The sequence below is a fragment of the Dromiciops gliroides genome, chromosome 4 (assembly GCF_019393635.1).
Source record: "Dromiciops gliroides isolate mDroGli1 chromosome 4, mDroGli1.pri, whole genome shotgun sequence".
Lineage (NCBI taxonomy): Eukaryota > Metazoa > Chordata > Mammalia > Microbiotheria > Microbiotheriidae > Dromiciops > Dromiciops gliroides.
In genome coordinates this window covers 361,748,613-361,774,401 of record NC_057864.1, presented here as the reverse complement: position 1 = coordinate 361,774,401, position 25,789 = coordinate 361,748,613, and the positions used below count along the sequence as shown (strand labels likewise).

The 25,789-nt window shown below is 39.5% G+C and overlaps 1 protein-coding gene across 1 annotated transcript in view; it reads right to left on the bottom strand.

The window, feature by feature from the left end:
- Positions 1-14,518, bottom strand: part of RSPO3 (R-spondin 3) — a 68,758-nt gene extending 54,240 nt beyond the window's left edge. The window contains exon 1 of the mRNA XM_044003482.1: positions 13,777-14,518. Coding sequence (XP_043859417.1) covers positions 13,777-13,873 — 97 coding nt within the window. The 5' untranslated portion in view covers positions 13,874-14,518. The remainder of the gene's footprint in view (positions 1-13,776) is intronic.
- Positions 14,519-25,789: the final 11,271 nt, after the last annotated feature.

Genomic DNA, 25,789 nt, shown 5'->3' with positions numbered 1-25,789 from the left:
GATTTTCTTTTTTAGGGCACTCCTTGAAATAAGTGAGGTTACTGTGATCTTAAAGCTTCATTTAAATGAGAAGGGAGAGACTGCTCCTTTATTCTGTTTCAGGTGCTACTACTAGGGGTACTCATAGCACTGCTTTTTTATCCTAACTCTCATGCATGGAGTTTTCAAATCATTAAACATAACAGTAAATATAAGTAGAAGCAAATGAATGTAACAACAGTAATTTGTGGACCATAACATCCTGATTTAAGAATGAAGCACAAGCCCCTTGAGGGCAGCAACAATATCCTTTCCAGAAGGTTAGCTTTTGAATAGTTCTAGGATGAACAGGTAGAGATGGGAGGTGGAAAGTGGGAAAGACGATATCCTATGTAATGAAGAATGGCATCACTACCAACAAGGTTTACTGAGAAGTACATCTTTTGATTAATTATGAGTTCTTTAAAGTTTCCAAAGTGCTTTCCACATTGTCTCATTTGACAATCAAAACAAATCAGAGAGGTAGAGACTCCAGGTGTCATTTTAAAAAGAGGAATCTGAGACTCAGAGAAATAAAGCTACATACCCACGAGTAACACAGACAATGGACAGAATTCAAACCCATGTCTTTATTACTTGAAGGCTAGCACTATATTCAGGCTACGATTGGTGCCATTATGTCTCTCCATGTGTATTATGTGGACAGCATTGCAGGACTTAAGAACTGGAAGGGATAGATGATATATACACTTAGTGGGCACTGAACATTGTTATTTTTAAAAATCTACTTCCAGAAATGCCTCCTCTTCCAAACCTTCTGCAATGACCCTCCTTCCTCAACTCCTATATGTCTTGAATGATCGGTACAACTCACTTATCATATCCTGTCTTAGTCTGAGGCTATTTGTGCATATCTTAGCTTTAACTTTTTTGGTAAGTCTCTGGGGGACCTATAATTACTTATATGTCCCAAAAATGACTGATTGCAAGTTGGGACAGGTAGCAATAGCAAGGGGGTAATACATGACAACCCAGACCTTCTATTCATATTCACATAATTCAAGAATACCTAGTGGAAGGCATCTAGGATGCTAGATGGATCCTTTACTGAAGATTTGTAGGAGGATGTGATGAGCCACACAAGGCAAAAAAAATTCCTAGGGTGTCCCAAAAGTCTAAATGCAGGTTTAAGTTATTAAAGCTATAAAATTTAAAACTGTACTGACACTATGCATGTGGATTTTTATCTACACTGTGGAGTGAACACACATAATGATGTGATCATTAAGAATGAGTTCTGAGCAACAGTTACCATCGTCAATGCTTCAGTCCAAAATAGACTAAATTTTAGATTTTGAGCATCATAAAATGCTTTTATTGCTAGATAAAGACAAAAACTGGTAGTCTATTGTGGTGATAAATTTATATAAAAGAGTTTTGTTTCTAATTTTTTAAAATAGATTTTTCCCACATGCCAGTTCCTTAGTGAGATATTCACTCTTAGGGTTCATTTTGTTTTAAGGAAAGTGTGATCATAAAGCCTTATTCAGGACAAAAATTAAATAGTTCCCACCCTCAAGGAACTTACATTTGATCAGGGTTCTTGGTCCAAATGAATAAAGAGGGTTTCTTGTTCCAACTTCATATTATTAGTGAGAATCTAAAACCCAGGACCTTGAATTCTCCTACCTGTAAGTTTCAAATTTGTGTTTATAATGCCTCCATAGTATTTTAATTTTATCATTCATTTTACCCAATTAGTCAGTATACATTGTGGTTCAAGTGGATAAGTTGAGAGCCAAGAGAGATGACTGAGATTTGGTCCTGCTTAGATTATCCAATAACCATTTATGTGATCTTGAACAAGTCACCTAGTTTCACTGATGCTTTAATATGTAAAACTAGAATAATACCTATACTTTGAGAATATATATACACATGTACATATTCAAGCTGTTCCCTCTGAAGCATACTGGTTGTATGACCCTGGGCAAGTCACTTAACCTCTCAGTCCTCTAGCCATCTCTCTAAGAATACAAATTGCAGAGAAAGTTTTAATCTGCAATGGTTGAAGATCTTTTCCTTACCTGGAAATCCAATACATATCAATGAAATTACAGGTCCTGTCTGTCTGGATATCTATTTATCTATCATCGATATGCCTATCTACCAATCACCTATCAATTTATTTATCTATATTCTATCTCTCCATTATTCATCTATCCATCTATGTTTTGATGAAGTAAACTTACTACATAAATAATCATTATTGGTTTAAATATAAACTCCCAAAGGGCAAGGACAGTATCTAGCACAATAAGTAATTTGTGAATGTTCACTAAATTGTGTTGAATTAGAAAAGCAAAATTTAAAGACTAATGTAAGACATCTTATATATTTAAACTATGTGCTTAAAAGAAATCATTATCATGGTTCAATGGCTTTCTGAATAATATGTGCAATCAATACATAAAGGTAGATGAGACAAGCCATGGTGACAAACTTGCTGCTCTTTTCCTTCCCAATCTATTGAGCATATGTTAAGAAAATAATGTTCTAAAAAAAGCATCTTGCAAATTCTGTTATTTTATGTTGTGTGGTAGTGGTTTATATTATGTGGTTATAAAACGGGGCTCCGTGCTACCATTTACTCTGAGGAATGTGCTTTGTATTGGGGTATAATTATAAATATGCTTACCAGCTAGTTTTCTGCAGACATTTCTGTGTGTGAGAGAGAATGTTGTACATAACTTTACTATATGTTCATTTGCAATAAGATCTTTTAAGGTGATTCTAAATTTGTTCTATAGTGCGAATCCAAACCCAATCCAAACTCTTAGAAATAGCTAGGTAAAGTAACAGATAAGCTTTGAAAATATGGCTTCCTTTAGATAGAAGGACTAAAATGGAAGGATATGGGTAAGACTGGAAAGGAAAAGGCAGATAGACAAAGTAAAAACAAAAGGAGAGGTGGATTATAGGTGCTGTAAAAACAAATAGACCTATTTTCTGCAGTTGCCCTTTTGGAGGTAGAGCCCTTCTGATTTAGAGTCTAAAGACCTGGGTTTGAATCATGGCTCCACTCCTTTCTAGTTATATAACCTTTGGCAAATTCCTTTCCTTCCTTTGGTCTCTGTTTTCTCTTTTCTTTTCTTTTCTTTTTTTTTCTTTTTTTTTGCGGGGAAATGGGGGTTATGTGACTTGCCCAGGGTCACACAGCTAGTTGTGTCAAGTGTCTGAAGCTGGATTTGAACTCACATCTGCCTGAATCCAGGGTCAGTGCTTTATCCACTGTGCCACCTAGCTGCCCCCTCTGTTTTCTTATTTGAAAAATGAGGGGATTGGATTTGATAATTTCTAAGATTCCCTTCTACTTCTAAGTCATTGTCATCAAAGCAGGAAAAGACCATTTTTTTTCTTATATCCAAGTGAAATTATCTTTTAAAAATTGCATTAGGTTCTATAGTTTATGCATTCTTGTGTTTTATGACTTTTTTTATAAATCTATTGTGCAAAGTAAATACAGTACAGTACTTGATTGTTAGTTCCTGGAGGGAACAGATGAAAAATAGGAAAAAAGGAATAGAGTCTTACTATCTTACTCATCTTGCTGCCTTAGCCCTGCCTCAAGTCTCTAGAATGATTTTTGCATGAAACACTCTTAAATGAATTTGTCAAGCATAACATCAATCTGGTGACAGGAAACTTCAAGTGTTTATCTTTGTCTTCTTAGGACTTGGTAGACAGTAATGTGACACTAGCAAACATTTCCTATGACTGTGCACAATAGAGAAACTATTAGATAAGTAAAAATTCCCCAAAGTTGAAAGTAATATATTGAATGATTAGTAATACTTGATGTAGTACTATGTGCTACAATTAATTATGTTTAATATATATGATGAGGGGGCAGCTAGATGGTGCAGTGGTTAAAGCACCGGCCCTGGATTCAGGAGTACCTGAGTTCAAATCCGGCCTCAGACACTTAACACTTACTAGCTGTGTGACCTTAGGCAAGTCACTTAACCCCCATTGCCCCGCCAAAAAAAAAAAAATAAATATCATGAGTGGTTCTTTTTGACAGTTTTAGATACTCTTGATGATTGCTTAAAAACACAGTGTATCGTTCAGAAAACAGATGTATTCTTACCTGGATTAGAAGCCTGCTACACATTCTTACTGACAATAGGTGAGTCACTTAACCTCCCTGAAGCTCAATTTCCTTATTTGCAAAACAGGGATAATGACACCTAAAATATCCACCTTACAGAATTATTGTGAAGATAGATGCAATAATACATATAAAGTGCTTTACAATTTTTAAAGTACTATGTAATGTTAATTATCATCACCATAATCATTTGCATAGCCTACACAGACAATTCAGCAGTTCTTTGTTGTTATCCAGTCATTTTTAAGTCCTGTCTTACTCTTTATGACTCCATTTGGGGTTTTCCTGGTAAAGATACTGAAGTAGTTTGCCATTTCCTTCTCCAACTCATTTTACAGATGAAGAGACTGAGGCAAACAGGGTTAAGTGACTTGTACAGAGTTACACAGCTAATAGGTATCTGAGGCTGGATTTGAACTCAGAAAGTTGAGTCTTCTTGATTCTAGGCCTGGCATTCTATCCACTGAGTCACCTAGTTTTTAAAATTCAATTGCATTTTCCCCTCTTCTTTTTTCTTACCCCTTTCTTTTTGTTTATTTACTGTAGATGACTGTTTCCTCTCTCTTGCCCAGTTAGGAGGCAGCAGGCTGAGGTGTGGGACATCCTACTTCACCAATAGGAAACTCATGGAAAGCAAGTCTGGAACATCAGGTGTTTCCTGAAGGTTTGTGGGTAGAGTTGTTTATAGCACAGTATAACTGACAGAAATAATCTGAAGAGTGCTATAAGCTGCTCTCACTAAATCCAACTGCCACATGTCATTCAGAAAGAATATTAGTTTAGGAGTCCAGAAACCTGGGTTTGAGTTCTGTCTCCTAGCTTACTATGAGATCAAGTAACTTACATCACCATTGTGCCTCAGTTTCTTCATTTGCCATGTGAAGAGAGTGTCCTGTATGATACCTAAAGTCTTCCTATTTTTAAATTCTGTAAAAGTTGGTCTTGGGGATATCTGATTGGACTCTCATTATAATTAGTTGATTGAGTTATGCAGTTCTAGGATATAAATTAATTATATGAACCACTAGGAGGCAAGAATAAGACTAATCAGAGAATAATTGCAGTGTGATTACCCAAAAATAAACAAACAAAAAACCCCAAAACACACAAAATACCCCCAAACAATTTATGCTATATCTCTAGTTGACACAATGGATATAACACCAGGCCTGCATTCAGGAAGACCTGAATTCAAATCCAAATTCAGATATTTACTAATTGTATCGCATCTCACAAGTCACTTAACCTCTGTCTGCTTATGTTTTCTCAATTGTAAAATGGGAATAATAAAGGTAGCTCCCTCCCAGGATTGTTGTGAGGATCAAATGAGATGTCTTTTGTAAAGCACTTAGCACAATGCTTGGCATATCTTAGGTTCTTAATAAATGCTCATTTCCTTTCTTCTTTCAGTTGGTGGCTAGATCTTCTTTCAGTTGGTGGCAGTGGTTATAGGAGAAAGATTAATACTTTCCTATTTCTGTCTCTAATAAGTGCATGACCTTGCACAAGTGTTGTAACTTCTCTGGTTTCCTCATCTGTAAAACAAGGCCATTGGATTAGACCTTCAAGGTCCTTTCCAATTCTAACTTTCCATGATTTGGTGATTCTCCATCTAATTCTATTTCCTCAAGGAGTTGACATGAAAACTCAATGAACAAAGGGGTTAGGATGGAGTCTGACCCATGCAGGGCATTTTAATACTTCTTGAGTATAATTTTATTTCTTGGGAGCTGTATTTCCCAAGGAGAAAAGTCCAAGCACCTCCACTTCCCCTCATGGTTGTCTAGAGACACAGTGTGCTACTTGCCACTTAGAAGACTCACAGCTGAGGTAAAGTCCTTCTATCTGAGGTAGTCTTATTCCTCCTCCTGCTGTGGTAGGGAGATGGGGAAGAGGAGAAGACCAACAAACTGGAAACAGCCCCCCAAAGCACCTCTGTGGTCACAAAACCCCGCAATAACAACTCTCAGCATGATTATAGGATGGCCATCCTTCCAGATGACATATAGGAAAATGGGGGGGGGGGGGACGTGAATAGTATCATAAGGTAAAAGTGATTTTGTTCTTCCTGGAAGTCAGAGATCTTTCAAAGTATCAAAGTAAATATTTATTAATACGTTAGCTAATTAAGATTTAAGATTTGACCCCTCTCAGGTATATTTGCATTTTAAAAGGGGAGAAGCAGGAAAAACCTCTTATGGAATGGCAAGAGATGAGGTTGATAATTCGACAATGGGTTGGTCAGGATCTTAGAGTGCAGACTCTAGTGGTAGTGGTGGAGGGGGAGGAAGATTGCCCTTTGTTCTTTCTTCATCTGCTTCCAGCAGACTTTTCATACCATTTCAGACTCTAAGGACTTGAAGAAGTATTCTCCAGACTGTGCTTCTCCTGAAGGCAGGTTTGCCTCACAATGACTTCTTCTGGTTTTCTGTGTATAGGAGAGGGAGGAAGTGTTACCTCCTATCTCACAGAAGTCAATGTTGGGTTTCTCAACCTCATTCCTATGAGAATGAATAAATGAACACTTGATTCACTAGCTCTGGAGCATTTTTAATTTTGCCTTCATAGAACTAAACCCCAGATTGGGTCTGAGACAAAACATCACCACTGTTTTGCTTGGGTTGCTACTTTAGTAAATAGACAGTTGTATCAGTTCACTGTGAGGGGTCAGCTAGTGAATAATGATTATGCTTTGTACTTGTACATATTTTCATAATAATGAATTGTTGCAAAGTAATCTTCAGTTACATTGTAATAGAATGTCAAATGGGTCTAGGTATGTTGGATATGGATCATCTTATTCTCCTTTTTTATTGCTTTTGACTTACTAAGAAATTAGAATCATTAATTGCTGGAGCTTGAACCAACCATGGAAATAATATAGACACCCTCATTTTAGTGATGAGGAAATTTTGCTCAAGGAATAATTTAATTTGCTCAAGTTTTTATTGCTAGAAGCAGAGCTGAGACTAGAAGCTGGGTCTCCTGACTCACAGTTCTGAGCTATTTCCACCACACAAAGCTTCCTATCCTAAGTTAACTTCTCAATGGCCTAGTATCTTACAGTAAAGCAGAGACAGATGCTCAATCTACATGCCGGATGGAACTGCACATGAACAAGATAACATTTTATAAGAGCTCGTTGCCTCTCATATTAAATCTATGTATGAGGTTCAAAGCATTATTTTAATTGGGCATGTGTGCTCTTCAGAACCATTGACATTTTCTGGAATAATTTTCAGCAGGATTCCTTGTAGTAACAGCAGATGGTGACTAGGTTCAATGCCAAGATTACAAATAAGACAGAAATGCTCTTATCAGATAAGAGGCACCTGCAACCATACTTTAAAAATGGAATTTTTGAAATTATTTGAGCTCTCCTTATGTAAAAAGAATTCAGGTATTTTGCTTGAAAGTCTCATGTAGATGAAACCTTTGAAGCAGAAAACAGGATTTCCTAGCGCTCAATGGCAATCGGAGGTTAAACATTCTGAACACCCCCACAATGTCCTAGAATGGAACATTCCATTCTTCTCTGTATGACTGGATGATGGTCAGAGAGTAAGAATGCCTGAAATATTCCTGAATGGAAAGATCCCATAGGCTGAATACATTAAATAGGGAAAGAAGTAGCACCTTCTTTTTTCCCCCCGCAGATGTATATTTTACACATTCTCCATTTCCTCAAGGTATATTTTCAAGACTATAAAACAAGGCATTTCAAAACATATATCATCAAACAGATGGTAAATTAAATAATGTAATTTGAAATTTGCAAACTAGCCATTGGGAAAGAAGATCACATTCTTTCCCCGGTATAACTAGCAAAAGCAATTTCTTTTATGCAATTTACAATGTTCCCGTAGAAGTTAATCCTTGGAAAATTTTAGAAAACTGAAGTGGTGTTAGACAAAGAATGTCACTATAGAATGCAATGTTAATCAAGGAAACCATCCTAACCAAGTGGAATATGTAATTTCAACACACTGTCCTGCATGATCCTTACCATGCCCTCAAAATTGAATGATGTTTTCCTAATGGTAACTAAAGTTGACTCTTGCATTTCATGAAACTCAATACCCACCCTGATGGTATTTCAAGAATTCACTATTTGGGAAAGGATATTTGATGGATTGTGTGTGTGTGTATGTGTGTGTGTAGGTAGGTAGGGAAATAGAATGAGTGGTGAAATGGGGGAGGGAGGTCAGTTCATTGTCCAATACACAATATTTGGATGGAAGAAAATTACAAAAGTGGAAAGAGCCTACTTTGTAAATGCACTGTATCCAGAAGAGTTTGATTTGATAGATAGCTTATCTTTATACTATAATTATTCACAAGTTTGAAGATGGTGGAATCTTGGTCTTTCAAAGACTCCTGTCACCTCTACATCGGTCAAAAATAACAGGTACTTTTTGTAAGATTAAACATTTGACTAAATATCTTAGATTAGATTTTAGGAATGTTGAAACAAGCTGGAGCTCTCTCTCTGGGCTCAAATTGTCTAAAGCGATCAGCTGCCCAATAAATTCATTTTATGGAAGCAATGTAGCTAGAATTTCCTTATAATAATCTTAAAATTAAATTTTACTATATAGTGAAATTTCTTTGCCATGTTTTCTGGGGGCCAAATTTGTTCAGTTTTATGTACAGGGGAAACTTTTGATGGAAGAATGTTGTAACAAAGCTTTACCACATGCTAATGGAAATACTGTTCATATTTCATCCTTAAAGAAATGTTGAAATGTTAATAGTAAATCTGTTTCACATTCTTTCCTATATTCCCCATTGGTTTACTTACAGTAACTTAGGACTAAAATGGCAACACCATCACCATTTCTGATATTTTGAGTAGGATGTTTATATTGAAGTAATAAACAAAAGATTTAAAAAAAGATGGAATAAAGGGGTAGCTCAGCGATGATCCTAATATTATAATGATGATTAAGAGAGGATGCAAACAAATTTCTGTTGTCTATTATTTTTATGTCAACTACATATAAGTTTGGTTTTGTGGGTTTGGATTACAAAAATTATCATGTAATTATTATAAATACCAGAATGTACTTTTCCCAGAACATTTTACATTTGTCTCTGTCAGTGAATCCAATTCCCTCTTTAATGAATGACTGAAGGTAGAAACATCAAGTAATAAAATAGCATTATCAAGCAACATTCAGACTCTGAGTTTAGAAAAAGAAAATCAACATGAACAAAAATACACGGCACGTTCGTTCATGATTCGTATGGATTCTTAGAATTGCCTTTTAGCAACCCAGACACCAAGAAGTATGTCAGGCATATAGAAACAGTTCAATACCCAAAACAATGGCATAGTATCTTCTTATAGACCTATGGGGTTATGTTTAAGGATTGGTCAAAGTTATTTTCCCAGTATTAAATTGAAACGGTGTTCTATCCAGATTTTCTTCTTTAAATATGCTTTTCATTTTAAGAATTGTGTTGGATGAGTGAAACATTAAAATGATTAAGTTCTAGTTAATGTCTATATAGAGTGATTCAGCTTTTATGGTCTGTGGGAAATTTCTTTTTATCTGGAATCCAGATAATTGACACTCAAGGAATCAGATTTTTTTTCCCCCAAACACTACTATGGAAATACAATAATATCCTAAGACCACTATGTTTATTATTTTTTTAGTGTTAATATTTTTATGTTAATTAAAAAAAGTTTTAATGTCTGATCCAGTTCTTTAAAAGTTGGTAATTGATCTATTAATTATTCTTTTTAATTGACTAGTTAGTAATGCAGAACGATCTAATTCCCTGACCAGTTGGGATAAATGAGACTTGTAACTTTTATCTTTCTCCTTCCAAACAAGATCATCAAATTTCTTTCTTAATAATCCTTACAAGTTACATCTTGAGCAAATCAGAGTTAACTGTGGTTTACAAGGTACCAACAGAAAGAGAAGCTAAGAGATTTGCTCAAGCTGAAATAGTGGGATTTCTGTATGTGACTTAATGGTACCAACAAAGGCTTTGGAGTCTGCATTCAATGCCTGGAATCATTTCATAAGTCAATAATGATTACTTTATTGAGACTTATCAGTAGGGATTGTTATTAATTTTTGAGTTAAATCTAGGTGGTGTCATTTCTTCTTGGTATTTCAATCCAAACAGAGGAAAGGCAGAAACCATATACTTGTTGACCTATAATTCATGGCTCTTTTACTAAACTGCTTAGACCTTGTTAAAATGTTAGTATTTTAAAAGGAGGAAATCAGGTTACTCTTTTTTATGAGGTCGGGGTGGGGAGTAGGATAAGTTTTTTTTTTTTTTCCCAGCAGAGCTCATATTGACTAGATCTGATATTGTTGATAATAACCCTTGTTAAAGTTACTTGGAAATATTTAATATTTAGAAGTTATTTTATGAATGTGTAGATAGAAAAACACTAACAATTATAACATAGATAAAAAAGATAAATTAGATAAAAATAGCAATTATCCTTACTCCTTTATTTTTCTATTCACAACTCTTCTTATCTAAGAGTGACTTAGGCTGAATGCTAACAATCTTATCTAAAGACTAACTTTTTATCTCTGAGCTGGAGAAAACAGGCCTGAATATTGTACCTTGGCTGGCTTTAGGAGGACTGTCTGTCTGGTCAACCAGTGTCTTTTCTTTGTCCACTTCCTCAAGCCCATTGTTCAAAATGGGCAAATGTTTTCCAAGACCCTAACTAGGGGAAAGGCAGACACCGATTTGTTTCCAAATAATCCGCTTGTCATTAAAATGTCGCCACTTCAATCTGTATACAGGGGTTGACCTTGAGTTTCTTCATTTCCAAAATGTCCTTTCACTTCTGTCTCTCACCCTTTCTTTGCTCATCTTCCAGAGTCCTGTACTGCACCTGCATACAGCATCTTGCCTGTCTCTGCAAAGAACACAAGGGGTCGCACCTTCCACAGTATTGGAGCCCAGCAGTCACCGCAAAAGCAGAAGGTGCGGAGAGAGAATGGGACACAGCAGAGCATGGAAGTTTCTAAGCTACTTTTTTAGTTTCCCCACTCGCACTCCCTACTTCCCAAAGATCATATAACACATCAAAAATTTCGTTTTCCCTACTCTTGCATGGCCTGCTAAACAGACCCTAAAAGCTACCTTAAACGGAAGATGCTGAACAGGTGAGACTACTGAGGAAAAGGAATCAAGATTTGTAATTCATGGAGATGTGATAGAGCAGTCAGCTCCACCCGGTTTTTGAAGCCGGTCCCTAGGGATTCCCACCCCCCCGCCCCGTTTTCTACGGCAGTGGGTTGAGGCTGACTTAGGAAACCTCCACGTGTTTAAAGTACTGGCTGGTCCCCTCCAAGAATCCTCCTTCGAGATTGGAGCTAATAGTTCAGGATGCAAGCTAGGACTCTAGACTTCTACTCAAAATTAACTTATGCCTACTTTCAGTGGATAGGGTTGAGTTGGTTGGTGGTGGTGGTAGATGTTTGATGGAAGCACAAGTAGTCCTGTCCCCACTTTCCTTTCCTTATCAAACTCAGACTAAACTCGACTTTGCTTGCTTTCTTTGGGGGAAGGGAGAGTGGTGATTGACAGCGGTGAGAGGGCACTGCTGGAGCCCTGAGCCGCCGCCTCTCCTGTTCGTCTGCCGCCGGGCCAGGGGTTAAAAGGAGTGGGTGGGAAGCTATGAAGAATACAAACCATTCAGTGGCCAAGGATAATAAATCGGATGCCCTGACATGTTTAACTTAGTCCCTCCTGCCCCCTGCTAAGTGAGCCGAGAGCCTAGAAGGCAGGGCCCGAGCCCCTGGCGTTCTTGCTGAGTTGTTTCTTAAAAGGCAATTTCGAGGTGAATCAAACCTTGTGTGCCTGAGGCAAACGATACAAAGGGAGCTTTCAGGGGGACCGTTAGGCACTGGGGAAGGTGCAGAGACAAACATCGGTCCATGAACCGATTTCCAAATCCGAACTAAAAAACAAGTCAGTATTTTCTCTTCCATGTTGACACCCCCAGCCTTTTCTTAGAGCTTCTCTGAGCAAGAAGACTGGAGGAGAACTGTTCCTGACGGGAGACAGGAACTCAGGGAGAGGAGGAGGAGGGGGGATTAGAAGAAGGAGGAGGAGAAGTTGGTAACTACTTCTTATTGGCTCTACCCTCCCGGGAAAATGGATTCAATGAGCATGGGGAAGTTGAAGGGAAAGGCTGTATTTTGGATTCTGGGACAAAAGTTCCCATCTCCCTAAATGACGGCTGAAAATACTTAGATTTCGCTCTTCTCTCTTCTTTTTACTCCAATTCCTATTCCGGGAAAAGAGGTACTGAGGTTCTGGGACTATGGACCATTTGCAGAAATGATATTAACCTATTAGAGGGGGAAAGGTGGGGGGAGAGGAATCAAAGGAAGACATGTCGGTTGTCTCTCATCTTCTTTCTGACTCTGGGATGGCGTCACCTTTCCGACCCGGACAGACTGACTCATGGAATGCTCTTGGTCACAGTGAGCTTGGCTCTCAGTTTTGCAGCCTCCGCAGAGATGGAGTTTAAATAATCCAGGGCCGAGACTGGCCAGAGCAGTGGCCAGCCTCGGGAGTCTTTAAAGACAAAAGGAGTAGGATCAGAAGGAGAGGTGGGAACAAGGTGTTGGGGTTGCTTCTAGGTTAAAAATCGTCTGTCAATTGTTCTGGTCCTGATGGGCCTGGAGACAACTAAGAAAGACTTGATTTACTTTTGTGTCAGAGAATAAAAGAGAATGGTTTGAAGGAATAGCTCTGAGTAAGAAGGTGCCTATGCATTTACTCCAAATCCCACTGGACTGTCCAAAGTCTGTTCTTAAGGTCTTTCTTTTCACCCAGGAGGACGCTTGAATTTAGTGGAAACTGCATTACCAATATTTTCAATGACCTTTCTTTTCAGATCTCCCTCACTCCTAGCTAACTAACATTAAGAGGGCAGCGGGAACGGTTTCCATCCTCACGATTAATCGAAGCCAAAGAACTGCATTGCTCATAGCCTTTCATTCCTGGCCCTGTTGCGTTCTAGCATCCTCCCAAGGCAGCAGTAGGCGCTAATAGTTGTAAATACTCAGGACAAGATGAAGTTCAAGGGCAGTCGGGATATTGGAGAGACAGGCGATTCAGGGGGCTCTAAGATATTTACTTACCAGTCTAGGAGAGCGGCAAGAGGGACCAAGTTGCCTGCTGTTGAAGAATCCAATAAAATGATTCTCTCAGAGAAAGGCCAAAGACCCTCTGTCCAAGAGGGGGCGAACAAATGTGTAGGATCCCCAGCTTTAAAGAATGGCGAGTTTTATGAGGAGGTAAAACTTGCTGGGGAAATGAATGTTAAGATCGGGGTGGGGGGAAAACCACAGTAGGAACCTGTTTCTCCCCCAGCTCCGTTATCTCTGGGGTCACAGCGAACCCCACCGAAGGAAAGGAACGAGAAGGGGAGAGGAAGGGGAAAGCGGGTCACAGTTCTATACACTCAATAAAACGCTGCCTGTTACCTCTTCAAACAGGAGTGGAGTGAGCGGGGGCGGGGGCGGTGGGATAGTGATGGTGAATGGAAAGAGACACTTCAGAACAGCCCGACAGGTGAACAGCCGGGCTTTAGCACAAGTACATACATACAATAAAGCCACACTTACTTCTTCGTTGTCGCCTTCCCCTGGAGGCGTTTTGGCTGCCGATGTATTCCATAAAGTTCAAAATGATAAAAAACCAAGAAATCAGTCGCAAGTGCATAGTAACCCGGTAATGGTGTCTCTTCCTTTCCCCCCTTGTCTTTTTGGTTTGTTAATTTTGTTGGTGGTTATTAAATATAGATATAGATATACAGATAAACACTCATATAACCAAAACAGCTGAGCAACTTCTCGGCTCAGATCCGACAGTAGCGATGAGGAGGAGAAGGGAGATGAAGAAAATGAAGCGAAGTGGGTGGGAAGGAGAGAAATCAATTATTGCACTTTCAAATTGTCCGAGCAATTAAGTCCGGCGGATCTTAGAGGAGAGCTGTCATCGAGGCGGGAGAGGGGTCCAGAAGAGGCGAGCCGCCACGCCGAGGCAGCTGCAGGTAGCATGTTGCGAGGAGGCGGCGATCCCGAGGGCTGAGGGCTGGGGTCTGAGGGCTGGGGGCAGGACGAGGCGGCGGCTTCGGCGGCTGCGGCCGGCGGTGGCTGGCGCTTCAGGCTCTGTAGCCAAGGCGGCTGAGACTGCTCTGGCTGCCTCGGCGGCGGCTGCTGCTACTTCTGCTGCTGCAGGGAGCGCTTGCCTTCAGCACCTCGGTCACAGCCCTAGTTGCCATAGGGCGCTCTTGGCGTGCGAATCTGGAGCTCCTACTGCTGTTCGCATGCAGGAGCCGCACCAGTCTTCTGCAGGGCTCCCGGGAGTACCCCATAGGGGAGGGGGGAGTGGAGGGGGAGGGGGGAGCTAGGGGGGCGGGGAAGGAAACTGCTGGAGCAACAACCCTGAGCGACCTCAAGAACTTTCAATTTCAAGAGGGAACGAGGGATCTGGAAAAGTACAGGCGATGTTACTTGGCAGAAGGAAGGGAAGAGGCGCCTTTGGGGCTCTGGGGCTCCGGGCTCCGGCGGAGCATCCCTGGCTTGACTGAGGCGCGCTGCAAATTAAATAACAGTTAAAATTCAAAGGAGAGGGTGGGGAGTGGAGACGAAGCAAAGTCCCACCCCAGCTGGAGGGCAGCCTCAGCCAGTGGGGTGAGAGGTGGGTGAATCTGGGGGCCAAGACCGCCTGGGTTACTGGCCGCAGCTGACTGAGGCTTCTACACTAGAGCTAGATAACGCATCTCATCTCATCCTCTCATCGCATCAGCCTGGAGTTGGGCTCCTTTCCACACTTAACCCACGCCCATCCCACTCCGCCCCCACCTAATGCCCAGGGCAGCCGCCGAGCAGTGAGGGGAGCTCAGCCCTTAATAACTTCTCTCCGGGAAGTCAATGCTGAGGCCAGGGTTCCTTCTGCTTGCGGTCTCCCACTCTTCCTGCTTCCCATCTTCTCTCTCTCTCTCTCTCTCTCTCTCTCTCTCTCTCTCTCTCTCTCTCTCTCTCTCTCTCTCTCTCCCTCTCCTCTCCTCTCCTCTCCTCTCCTCTCCTCTCCTCTCCTCTCCTCTCCTCTCCTCTCCTCTCCTCTCCTCTCCTCTCCTCTCCTCTCCTCTCCTCTCCTCTCCTCTCCTCTCCTCTCCTCTCCTCTCCTCTCCTCTCCTCTCCTCTCCTCTCCTCTCCAAGAGAAGCCAGCAAAAGGACATAAGGCAGGTCCTCCTGAAGTGATTTGCTTGCTCTGCGAGAATTATTAGAAAGGAGGCGGGGGAGGGGGGGAGCAAAGAACACTGATGTGTGTGTTCTTAGGACATTCCTTTTGGAATTACTATCATGGCACGTGCCCTGCCCCCCAAAAAAGAGACACCTAAACTTAGCCCTTTTTCATTCTGGCAGATTTCTCCCACCCCAACCCATTCCCTCCACAACCTTCTGAATCACTGTCGCTGTCCCTGTCCCTTCTCTATCGCCTTCTCTTTGTCTCTGGCTCACGCTTTCTATCTTTCTGTCGCTACCTACTAGTCTATTTGCCAGCTTGTCTGCCTATCTCCCCTGACCTCAACTACTATTCAGACATTGTTTGGGACGATTTTTGCCTGTGCGTGAGTGGGGATGAAAGTTTGGAAAGCTGCTCCCAGTATGTGGAGACCTCAGATCCTTTCCTCTGTCATTCAGTAAAGTCTACGGGAGAAGATGGGGGTGGGGAAGAAAAGGGGAATTGAGGAGTCCTGCAGCGACTGAGAATAAGGTTTCCTTACTCTTGGTTGGGGTGAGGGGAATGGAGGACTTGCACATCTGATATTCTAAGATGCGCCTATGTAGTTAGTTCTGGGTGATCTTCCCACCTCTTTTTCAGAAGCACAGGACTGTTAGCTTTCCATGTTAATTGATGAGGTTTGGAGGTGCAGGTCAAGAACCCTAAAGCCTCTTAAAATAATTTACAGAATCATATAATTTTATCAGCTTTGTAATTAAAGTAGGGCATATGTGTTGGGCTTTTTCTTTCCCATTCTAGCACATTCCAATTGATTTCACTGGGACCATGCTTTTTTGGATATTGCTCAAATTATTTAGGTTTAGAAGTAATGTCAGAGCCAGAGTTTCCCCAAAAAACAATGTAAGGTCCATGCTTCTCTCCTCCCTTTATGTATATATAATCTTTCCTATTAATGGGTTTTATCAGTTTTGCTTAAAAAAGGCTAATGATAAAGCACAGAAGAAAGGACACCTCCCCAGCCACTCCATTCTGCAAGCTTGCAATACTAGAAATTTCCATGAGTCTCAGGAGTCCATTTAATGAACTAGTTATGTTTTAGTAATGTCCCCAAAGCCTGAAGTGAAGACGCTCCAAAATGGCTAGGGTGTAACAGGGAGCACACATGGAATATGAATTCTTGTCAAGCTGACAAAAGATAGACCATGAGGGAAGAGTAATTCTCAGCTGCTTACTTAATAGAATATAATTTATGACTGCATATACCTGGTATAGTGTTATTAACTAAAGTAGGCATCATATTTGCTTTTAGTTAGCTATTTGAGGAACCTTTACCAAAGAAGTCATTGGGGGAGGGGATTTCTAAGAATTCCCATTCCTGTTGTTTGGCAAAAATTGTCTTTCGACAATGGGGGTATTCCCCCTCCCCCCTTTCTTCACAAAGAAATAGTAGCAAAGCACCAGTTGGAAAAAATCTTTGGAAATTGGCCATTTGTACATCCATGAGTAGATGAGTTTTAGAACAGGAATAATAACAAACAACAGATGATTTCAGATGGGTTATCCAATCAAGGAGCCAATCTACCTTTCTGGACCTGATTTTCTCAATCTTCCCCTCTTATTTAACAGCCCTGATCTTGAATATCTGTACCATAAAACTTAGGGGATTTAAAGGACTGTGGGAGGCTCCCTTTGAAAAGGACTCTAGGGAGAGCCTTTCTAATCCAGGATACTTGAGCCGGATGGGATGAGATTGCAAGAGGGACATAAAAAAGCAATTCAGTGAACAACTATAGGGATCCAAACCAGTAGAAAGACATTTACTTCTCCATATTTGTTGTGCAGACACATGTAGGTTTCAATGTGAGCCTGAATGGCAAAGTAAACAAATAAAGGAGAAGGGGATTGCAGGGGGAGGGGGGAATAGCTGGAAAGGAATTCTAGTTCTAGGGTAGGAAATAAATGCGATTTAGAGGAAACATCAGGAAAGTATTAAATAAACTGAGGGTATATTCTTTCTTTCTTGACAATGTGCTTTAGAATAGTTTTTTTTCATGATCAATGGTGCCATACTATTACTAACTGTGTTTATTTGCTTGGCTGAGCCTTATACTTCCTCGTCTGTCTATGCAGCATGTGGATATATTACTTGGTATACTTTGCACTGCATAATCCACATTATTTCTGAAGAATGCAAAGCTCATATTAGCTTTACAGGCTGCAACTAACTTCACAGTCCAAGTCCAAGTGTGTTTAGTGCAAGAGCCCTGCCTTCAAAGTGCAATTTGTGTTCATTTTTCATTAGAAATCACTGGAGTTGTTTTATAGGAGAGAAGCAGCAGATGGTAGATAGATAAAGAGGTCAGGACCATCATACACATAGCCTGTTATCTCATTCTCCTTCCCTTCTTTCCTTTTCCCTCTCCACCCCCTCAATCCCAGGCAGTAACAAGCTATTTTTGTCCTTTGCAACAGTGACATTGTAAAAAAAGAAAATGACTGTCATATTGTTGAATCCATACTGCAAATATGTGGAAGGGGGAGGGGCTGGGTGGGTTTGCTCTTGAAAAAGTTTGAGCCCAATAGTTTGGAAGGGGATGTAACTAGCTGTGATGTGAGATTGTTGGCAAGGTTCAGGCTGACATCAGTTATTATACCACAGAGCTAACATGCATTGCCTGAAAAAGCTGAACTCTTTCTTGCTTCTCAATGCCTGCAGGAGCATGATAGGAGTTAGTATATTTGAAGCCCTCTGGGTGAATCCGTTAAATAAGGTTCTGGTTTAGGGGGTCTTATGAAAGAGATGCACCTAAAAAAGAGCAGTCAACAAAATTTTGTTACTGAAAAATGACACTGAAACCAGTGAATCAAGTATAAACAATATTTTTTTTTGGGAAAAATTATCATTGCTATTTTTAAAAGTACATATCTTTTAAAAATAGGTTATGTGGGATATTAATCTTCATCAAGAAATATTTTTGTTTCCTCATGAACAAATGATGAAACACGTAAAGTTATGACAGGCACAGCTCAGTATGCCTCACTTTAAGAAAATTCAATATCTAACCCTTAGTTTCCATACTTCATGGGAGGCTGACCTCTGAAGTCCTTTCAGATTTAAATTTGTGATGCTGGTATTGGAATGGTTGTAAGTTCCCTTTAAAAAACAACTCTCAGAAAATTCATATAAAAGGGACTTTATACATCTTCTATTACATGAAACATTTTCTCAATATTTATTTTAGATATAACTTTTCAGTAATGTCCAAAAAGAGTAAGAATGGTGGAAAGAGCATAGGACTAGGTAATCAGGGAAACTCTTGGGTTAGTCTAAGTTCCTCCCTTAGTAGCAGTGTGACTTTAGTCAAGTCAATTAACTTATCTAGCCCCTACATTCTTATTTTGATTTCTTCATTGCAGCATCCATGTGATTCTGGCTTCTTAAAGCATATGTCAGAGGGAAGTATAAACTCTGGAGAGTCCAACCAATCTGGAAATGTCTTAGTTATGGGGAAAATATTTGTAAGCTACACATTTAGTCTTCTTTCCAGTATACCCTACTGTCTAGTCTCTATTTTCTCTCTCACCTGTTTCCACTGAACATATCTTTTTCTAAATGAGGCATTGTAGAAATAATACTGGACACAACTGGAGTCAGGAAACCAGAGGTCAGATCTTGATTTTGCCACTTGCCACTTGGGTGATCTTAGGCATGTCATTCAATCTCTCTTGGCCTGAATTTTCTCTTCTGTAAAATGAAAGGGTTGAACTTGATGTCCTCTGCCTCTTCCAACTCTTTGCCTTTGATTTTATTAGGTGGTTTCATGAGTCACTATGGCAGAAAACATTAATCACTTGTTGGCTAAATTTCTGGTGCCATCTAGATTTACCTAGGCTGGATCTCATATTGTAGACTTTAGAGTTTGTCATGAGATCTGTATTAGCTTTGTAGAACCTGTCAGAGTTTGTCCTCCCCCAGCATAGTTTTGGAGAAGCTTGGCCACCTCCATGTTAAGGTGAAGTATGAAAGTTGTTGTTCAATTTTTTCTGACTCTTTGTGACCCCATTTGGGATTTTCTTGTCAGAGATACTCCAGTCAGTGGTTTTCCATTTCCTTTTCCAGCTCATTTTACAGATGAAGAAACGGAGGCAAACAGTGTTAAGTGACTTGCCCAGGATCATACAGGTAGTAAGTGCCTGAAACTAGATTTGAACTCAGAAAGAGGAGTCTTCCTGACTCCAGGTCCAGAACTCTATCCACTTCACCACCCTGCTGCTTGCTAAAGTAAAGCCCACATAGGCTAAATAAAAGAACTTTAAAGTATTGAAATGTGTATATTTGTGTAGCTATCTGTCCCTGTACTATCCACCCCCCACCTTCAGAAAAGGGTTATTTGGTTTTAAAGATATTCTGTGGCTTCTTACACGTTTTGGGCAATTTGGGTTAATTGACTTGCCCAAGGTCACACAGCTAGTAAGTGTCAAGTATTTGAGGTTGGATTTGAACTCAGGTCTTCCTGAATCCAGGGTTGGTGCTTTATCCACTGTACCACCTAGCTGCCCCTGGTTCTTACTCTTAATATTTTATGAACTCCTACTAGTGAGCTTATCTTTAATAGTTGGCAGAGACAATTAACTCAAAGCAAAGGCATTTACTAAAATGTTATGGTAAAAACAATGGCTATAAAACATTTCCTCTATAAACCTGGGAAATATTTTTCCATAAATACACACGATACCTATGAGAAGAATAAGCACAAACTTAAAGTATGCTGGTAGTTAGGCACAAATGTGGAGAAGCAACTCATATATTATATGGTGTTCCATATAAACTTTTTATTATCTCGGAGTCTTCACACATGCAACCTCTCTCTAGTGGATGGATCACTCATCTGCTCTCTCTGTGTTTGTTCTCTATAGTTCCATTCCCTCCTCTCAGCTTCCAGAAACTGCTTCTTCATCCAATGCTATCTCTCTTCAATTTTGTAGACTTTTAATCTTAACAATATCATCAACCCTTTCTCTCCCTCCACATAAAAGATCATTGCTGTTCCCCTCACATCTGACCCCTTCCCTTTACTCACATGCTATCACATTAGTTCAGGCCATAATTACTTCTCCACTAGATTAGTATAACAATCTCCTAATTGGTCTCTATGCAGGCAAGTGAGGTGGTGCAGTAGATTGAGCTCTAGGCCTTGGGTCAGGAAGACTCATCTTTCTGAATTCAAATCTGGCCTTAAACACTTACTAGCTGTGTGACACTGGGCAAGTTACTGTTTGCCTCAGTCTCACCTGTAAGATGAGCTGGAAAAGGAAATGGCAAACCACTCTAGTGTTTTTGCAAAGAAAACCCCCAATGAGGTCTTGAAGAGTCAGACACAACTGAAACGACTGAACAACAAAAAAATTAGTCTCCATACCCCAACCCTCTCTCTACTGTTCTTCTTTCCACGAAGTCCTACATCTAGCACAGAGATTGTGTGAGCCTGGGCAAATCACTTAATTTTTTTAAGATTATACATTATAGAGAAGGTGCTGACCTTCATTAATTGAGGGAGTTTCTGCATCTAGTAGTTCCTTATATCAATACTGGAAAACTATAGCTATTGCGCCAGATTTGATTCTCAGGCTGTAGTTTATTGACCCCTGATTTATGCTAATCAAATCATGAATCCAATCTATATCTCTATTCCATATGTGAGAGTAGGAGAATCAACTTTGCTTTCTAATAGCATCATCACTCCCTGGGAAGTCAGCAGCCATCCATGATCTTAGATGGAGGGACTAAATGCCTATAGTTACACTTTCACATACATACAAAGGGTTACTTTAGCAATGACATAAGTGAATTCTAGTTCCTACTTTTAGTAGGTTTCCCATAACCCCTTTTAAGAGAAAGAAAGGCATTTAATGATCTATAGATATGTCTAGTTTCTAACTCTTAGCCTTTCATAGCTGGAAGGAGAGATTCCTTCCCTAGATTTCTGTGTACTAAAACAGAGGTAAGGAGATGTACCAATTACCTTCATTTAGTTGACCCTGTAGAGACCAGTGGTCATGGATGGCAGATTGTTTCTTAGGGAGTGATGCTGTAGTTGGCTAGCAATGCCCATCCTCCTAATCCTCCTACTCTCTCAATTCCTCATAGATGCAGTGTTGACTATATGGGGGTGTTGTTAATGGGCAATACTTGTGTGTGATTTTGTGTAGGTTAATGATTCAACAAGTTTGCTATTATAACACTGAGGGGAGGTTTCTTTTATGTGGGAACTCTGCTGTTTTATCCTCCTTCCTATTAGTGTCAGGGTAAAATTAGAATCAGATATATTTTGAGTGGTGAATAGTTAAGGCATAGTGGTTTATGAAGAGCAAGAGTAGTCATAGGTAAAATTGTAAAGCTGAATAGATGGAATTTGGGTTCCATTTTTATTCTCCACCACATTCTTGGAGCTTCTATGCTGCCACTTCCTATTCTGCTCCCTTCCTCCACTCAGCCCCTGATTAAGAAACAATGTGAATCCGGCCTCAGACACTTAACACTTACTAGCTGTGTGACCCTGGGCAAGTCACGTAACCCCAATTGCCTCACTAAAAAAAAAAAAAAAAGAAACAATGTGGTACTGTGGAAAGAGTGATGGATTTGGAGTCCAGTCACCTGGGTTCAAATCTTGACTGTCATTGTGATTTCGGATAAGCTACTTATCCTCTTTGGGCTTCAGTTGCCTCATCTGTAAAAATAAGCATTTAGAGCAGATGATCTCTAAGGACTGTTCCAACTCTAAATCTATGATCTTGTGATCTGAGTCCCTAGTCATGAGACCCTACTAGATATCTTTTCCTAGACTGCACACCATGATCTCAACCTCACAGTAGAATTGGCTGCCTTCTGTCCCTTTCTCTCATGACCTGGCTCTCTGCTTTCAGAGTTATTAACTAGGTAATCTGATATGCTAAATCTTGCTAATGTATTAATGCAAAACATCCAGTTTCACTATCCCCAAATCATTCCCTTTGGTTAACATGTTTACTTTCATGGGGCATATGTTGTCTTACCTAAATGGGGTCCCAAAGCAACACCATATTTATTTGGTGAGCAGAGCTTTAATCAGAGATAGGCAAAGCAGCTAGTCTTTTAGAGCACAGGGAGGGGGAGGACAGGGATACATATTTTCATTTTTGGTAGTATTTTATTTTATTTTCCAATTACATGTAAAGATTGTTTTCAACATACATTTCTGTAAGATTTTCAGTTCCCAATTATTTTCCCTCCCTCCCTTTCTTCCCCCCTCCCCAAGATGGCAAGCAATCAGATATATGTTTATATATACATACATATACATATGTATACATGCACAGATATACAATCATGTCATACACATTTCCATATTAGCCATGTTGTAAAAGAAGAATCAGAACAAAAGGAAAAACCATAAGAAAGAAAAATAACAACAAATCAAGTGAAAATCGTATACTTTGATCTGTATTCAGTCTCCATAGTTCATTTTCTGGATGTGGAGAGCATTTTCCATCATAAGTCTTTTGGAATTGCCATGGATCATTGTATTGCTAAGAAGAGCTAAGTATTTCACAGCTGATCATTACACAATGTTGCTGTTACTGTGTACAATGTTCTTCTGGTTCTTCTCACTTCACTCAGCATAAATTCATATAAGTCTTTCCTGGCTTTTTTGAAATTTGCCTGTTCATGACTTCTTATAGCACAATAGTATTCCATCACACTCATATACCACAGCTTGTTCAGTCATTCCTCAATTGACAGGCATCCCTTCAGTTTCCAAGTCTTTGACACCACAAAAAGAGCTGCTATAAATATTATTGTACATGTAGGTCCTTTTCCCCTTTTTATGACTCCCTTGGGATACAGAACTAGTAATGGTATTTCTGGATCAAAGGGTAGGAACAGTTTTATAGACCTTTGGGCATAGTTCCAAATTGCTCTCCAGAATGTTTGGATCAGTTCACAACTCTACCAACAATGCATTAGAAACACACATATTTAGGGGCGACTAGGTGGCGCAATGAATAGAGCACCGGCCCTGGAGTCACTAGTACCTGAGTTCAAATCCAGCCTCAGACACAACACTTACTAGCTGTGTGATCCTGGGCAAGTCACTTACCCCCAATTGCCTCACTAAAAAAAAAAAAAAGAAAGAAAAAAGAAACACACATATTTTCAATATCAGAAAGCTGTTATCAATAGCATTTGTGTATATTTTGTGGTGTATTCCAGTAAAGTCATCAAGCTTCAGTTAGTTAATAAGAGAGGAATATAAAGATGGTAGAGGAGTTATGTGTTTGTGTGTGAAACAATTTTTGAATGTTGTCTAGTGCATATAAATGATACATCCCATTCTGCTGAATTGATGAGCAATTTAGAGGCCATTGGAGTTTGTAGTACTTTTTATATATGCCTATTTAGGCAATTGAATAAGGCTGACACCAGTGTAGAGAACTGGCCTAGAATAAAATTAATAGCTCATGTTTATATGGCACTTTAAAGTTAGCAAAGCACTTCCTGTGCAACAACTTTTTGGTAATCCAAGTATCGTTATATATATTTTTTGCATATGAGGAAATTAAAGCACAGAGAAATGATAGGTTTCACCTAATATCTCATATTTGTATGTGGCAGATATCTCCTGACTCCACTTTTGGTGTTCTTTCCTATGTCTGTGGCCCTTATAAAAGTGACAAATGAATTTCTCATCCCATTCCTTTCATTCCCTCTTAAGTCTTGATCCTCTCCTAAATTTAAGTACTTTCCCTTGTATGAGGTAAAATACAGCTATGATAAAATGGGCTACTGCTTTGAGTTTAATTCTCCTATACAAATTTCAAAGTCCACCAAAAGCTACTGAAATGAAGTTGGAAGAGTCATTGATTCCAATCATTCCCCATAAGTTTTTATATTTATTACAGGAGAGTAGACTTATGAAGGGGATTCACGTGTTAGAAGAGTACCTGTACATAAAAAAGGGAACTCCTCCTAGAAAAGATGTACTAGGCAAATGACTCTTTGAACTTTGGTGCATCTTACCTTCTCTAGGTACTCTTTCTCTTAGAAGCTAGTAATTTACATTTGGATAGAGTCTGGCATATGACTACAATCTTTCCCAGTTCTATGATTTTATAGGTCATGGTTTTATGAGGAGGGTGTTGTTGGTTGTTGGTTTTTTTTTTTAACTTGAAAAGTAGACTTACTTTGAATAAAAAAGGCTTAGATACTTGTGAAAAGTTTGTGGATGTGAAGATATTTAGTTCTTGTGACAATTCCATGGGTGATACTGATTTTGCATTCATTGTTTCATTTGGGTTATGAAGCATTGATAATACTGTTGAAATTGCTATAAATAGAATAAAATTTTTTAGCCTTGTAGGAATTTAGGGGTTGGATTTTTGTGTGTGTAATGTATGGAAATTCAGGGCTATGATTATACATAAGAAATAGATATCCCATCCTATCCCACCAGTTGAAATTCCTCATTTGTTACAGTTTAGGAAGTTTTAACCAATTAAGAGATTCATTTCGAATAACAACTCCTTTAAAATGCAAAAGAAAAGAAAAGAAGCCACTAGAAGGATTAAGAGGCATTGGTCAGTCACACCTCAGTGTGAATTCATTTAATTAGATTATTATTTTTTTTAGATACACCTTTCTGAAGCATGATTGGGAGAAAGGTGGAAGTGTATTTTTGTACCAAGGGAGTGCATGGAGGCTAAAAAGAGTAACATGAGTTTCAACCATTTAAACATTACTAGGTGGGGGTTGGGAGAAGAAGACAAAAAAAAAGAAACCATCTCTGATTTAAATTTACATTCTTTTGGAGATATGCATATGTGTGTGCAAAGTTTGTACAAAGTATTAAATTCAAGATAATTTCTGAGGGAAAGCACCAGTAGTTAGGTTTAGGTAGAGAATCAGAAACTGGCTTTGAGCTGATCTTTGAAGGAAGGTTTTAAGGCATGGGAGATTAGGAGTTTGAATTCCAGAAATGGGCTTTAGTCTGTGCAAATTTGAACATCTGAGTAAGTGAAGAAGAGCAAAGTATAATAAAGCTAGAAAAGGTAAGTTTAGAGTCTCATTGTGAAGGACTTTAAATGCCAAACAGCAGAATTTGTATCTGATCCTAGGGGCAATAAATAGGGAGTGACTAGATCTCACTAAGCAAGGAAAGTCCTATCTGTGCATTAGGAAGCTCACTTTGGTGGCTGTGTGGAGGATGAATTGGAGAAGGATGGAGTTGAGGCTGTTGGATGAATTAGGAAGCTATTGCAGTACTTCACTGGGTGGTCTAATCAGCTCCCATGGATTTAATTACCATTTTTATGCTAATGATTCTCAAATATACCTATCCTGCCCCAGAC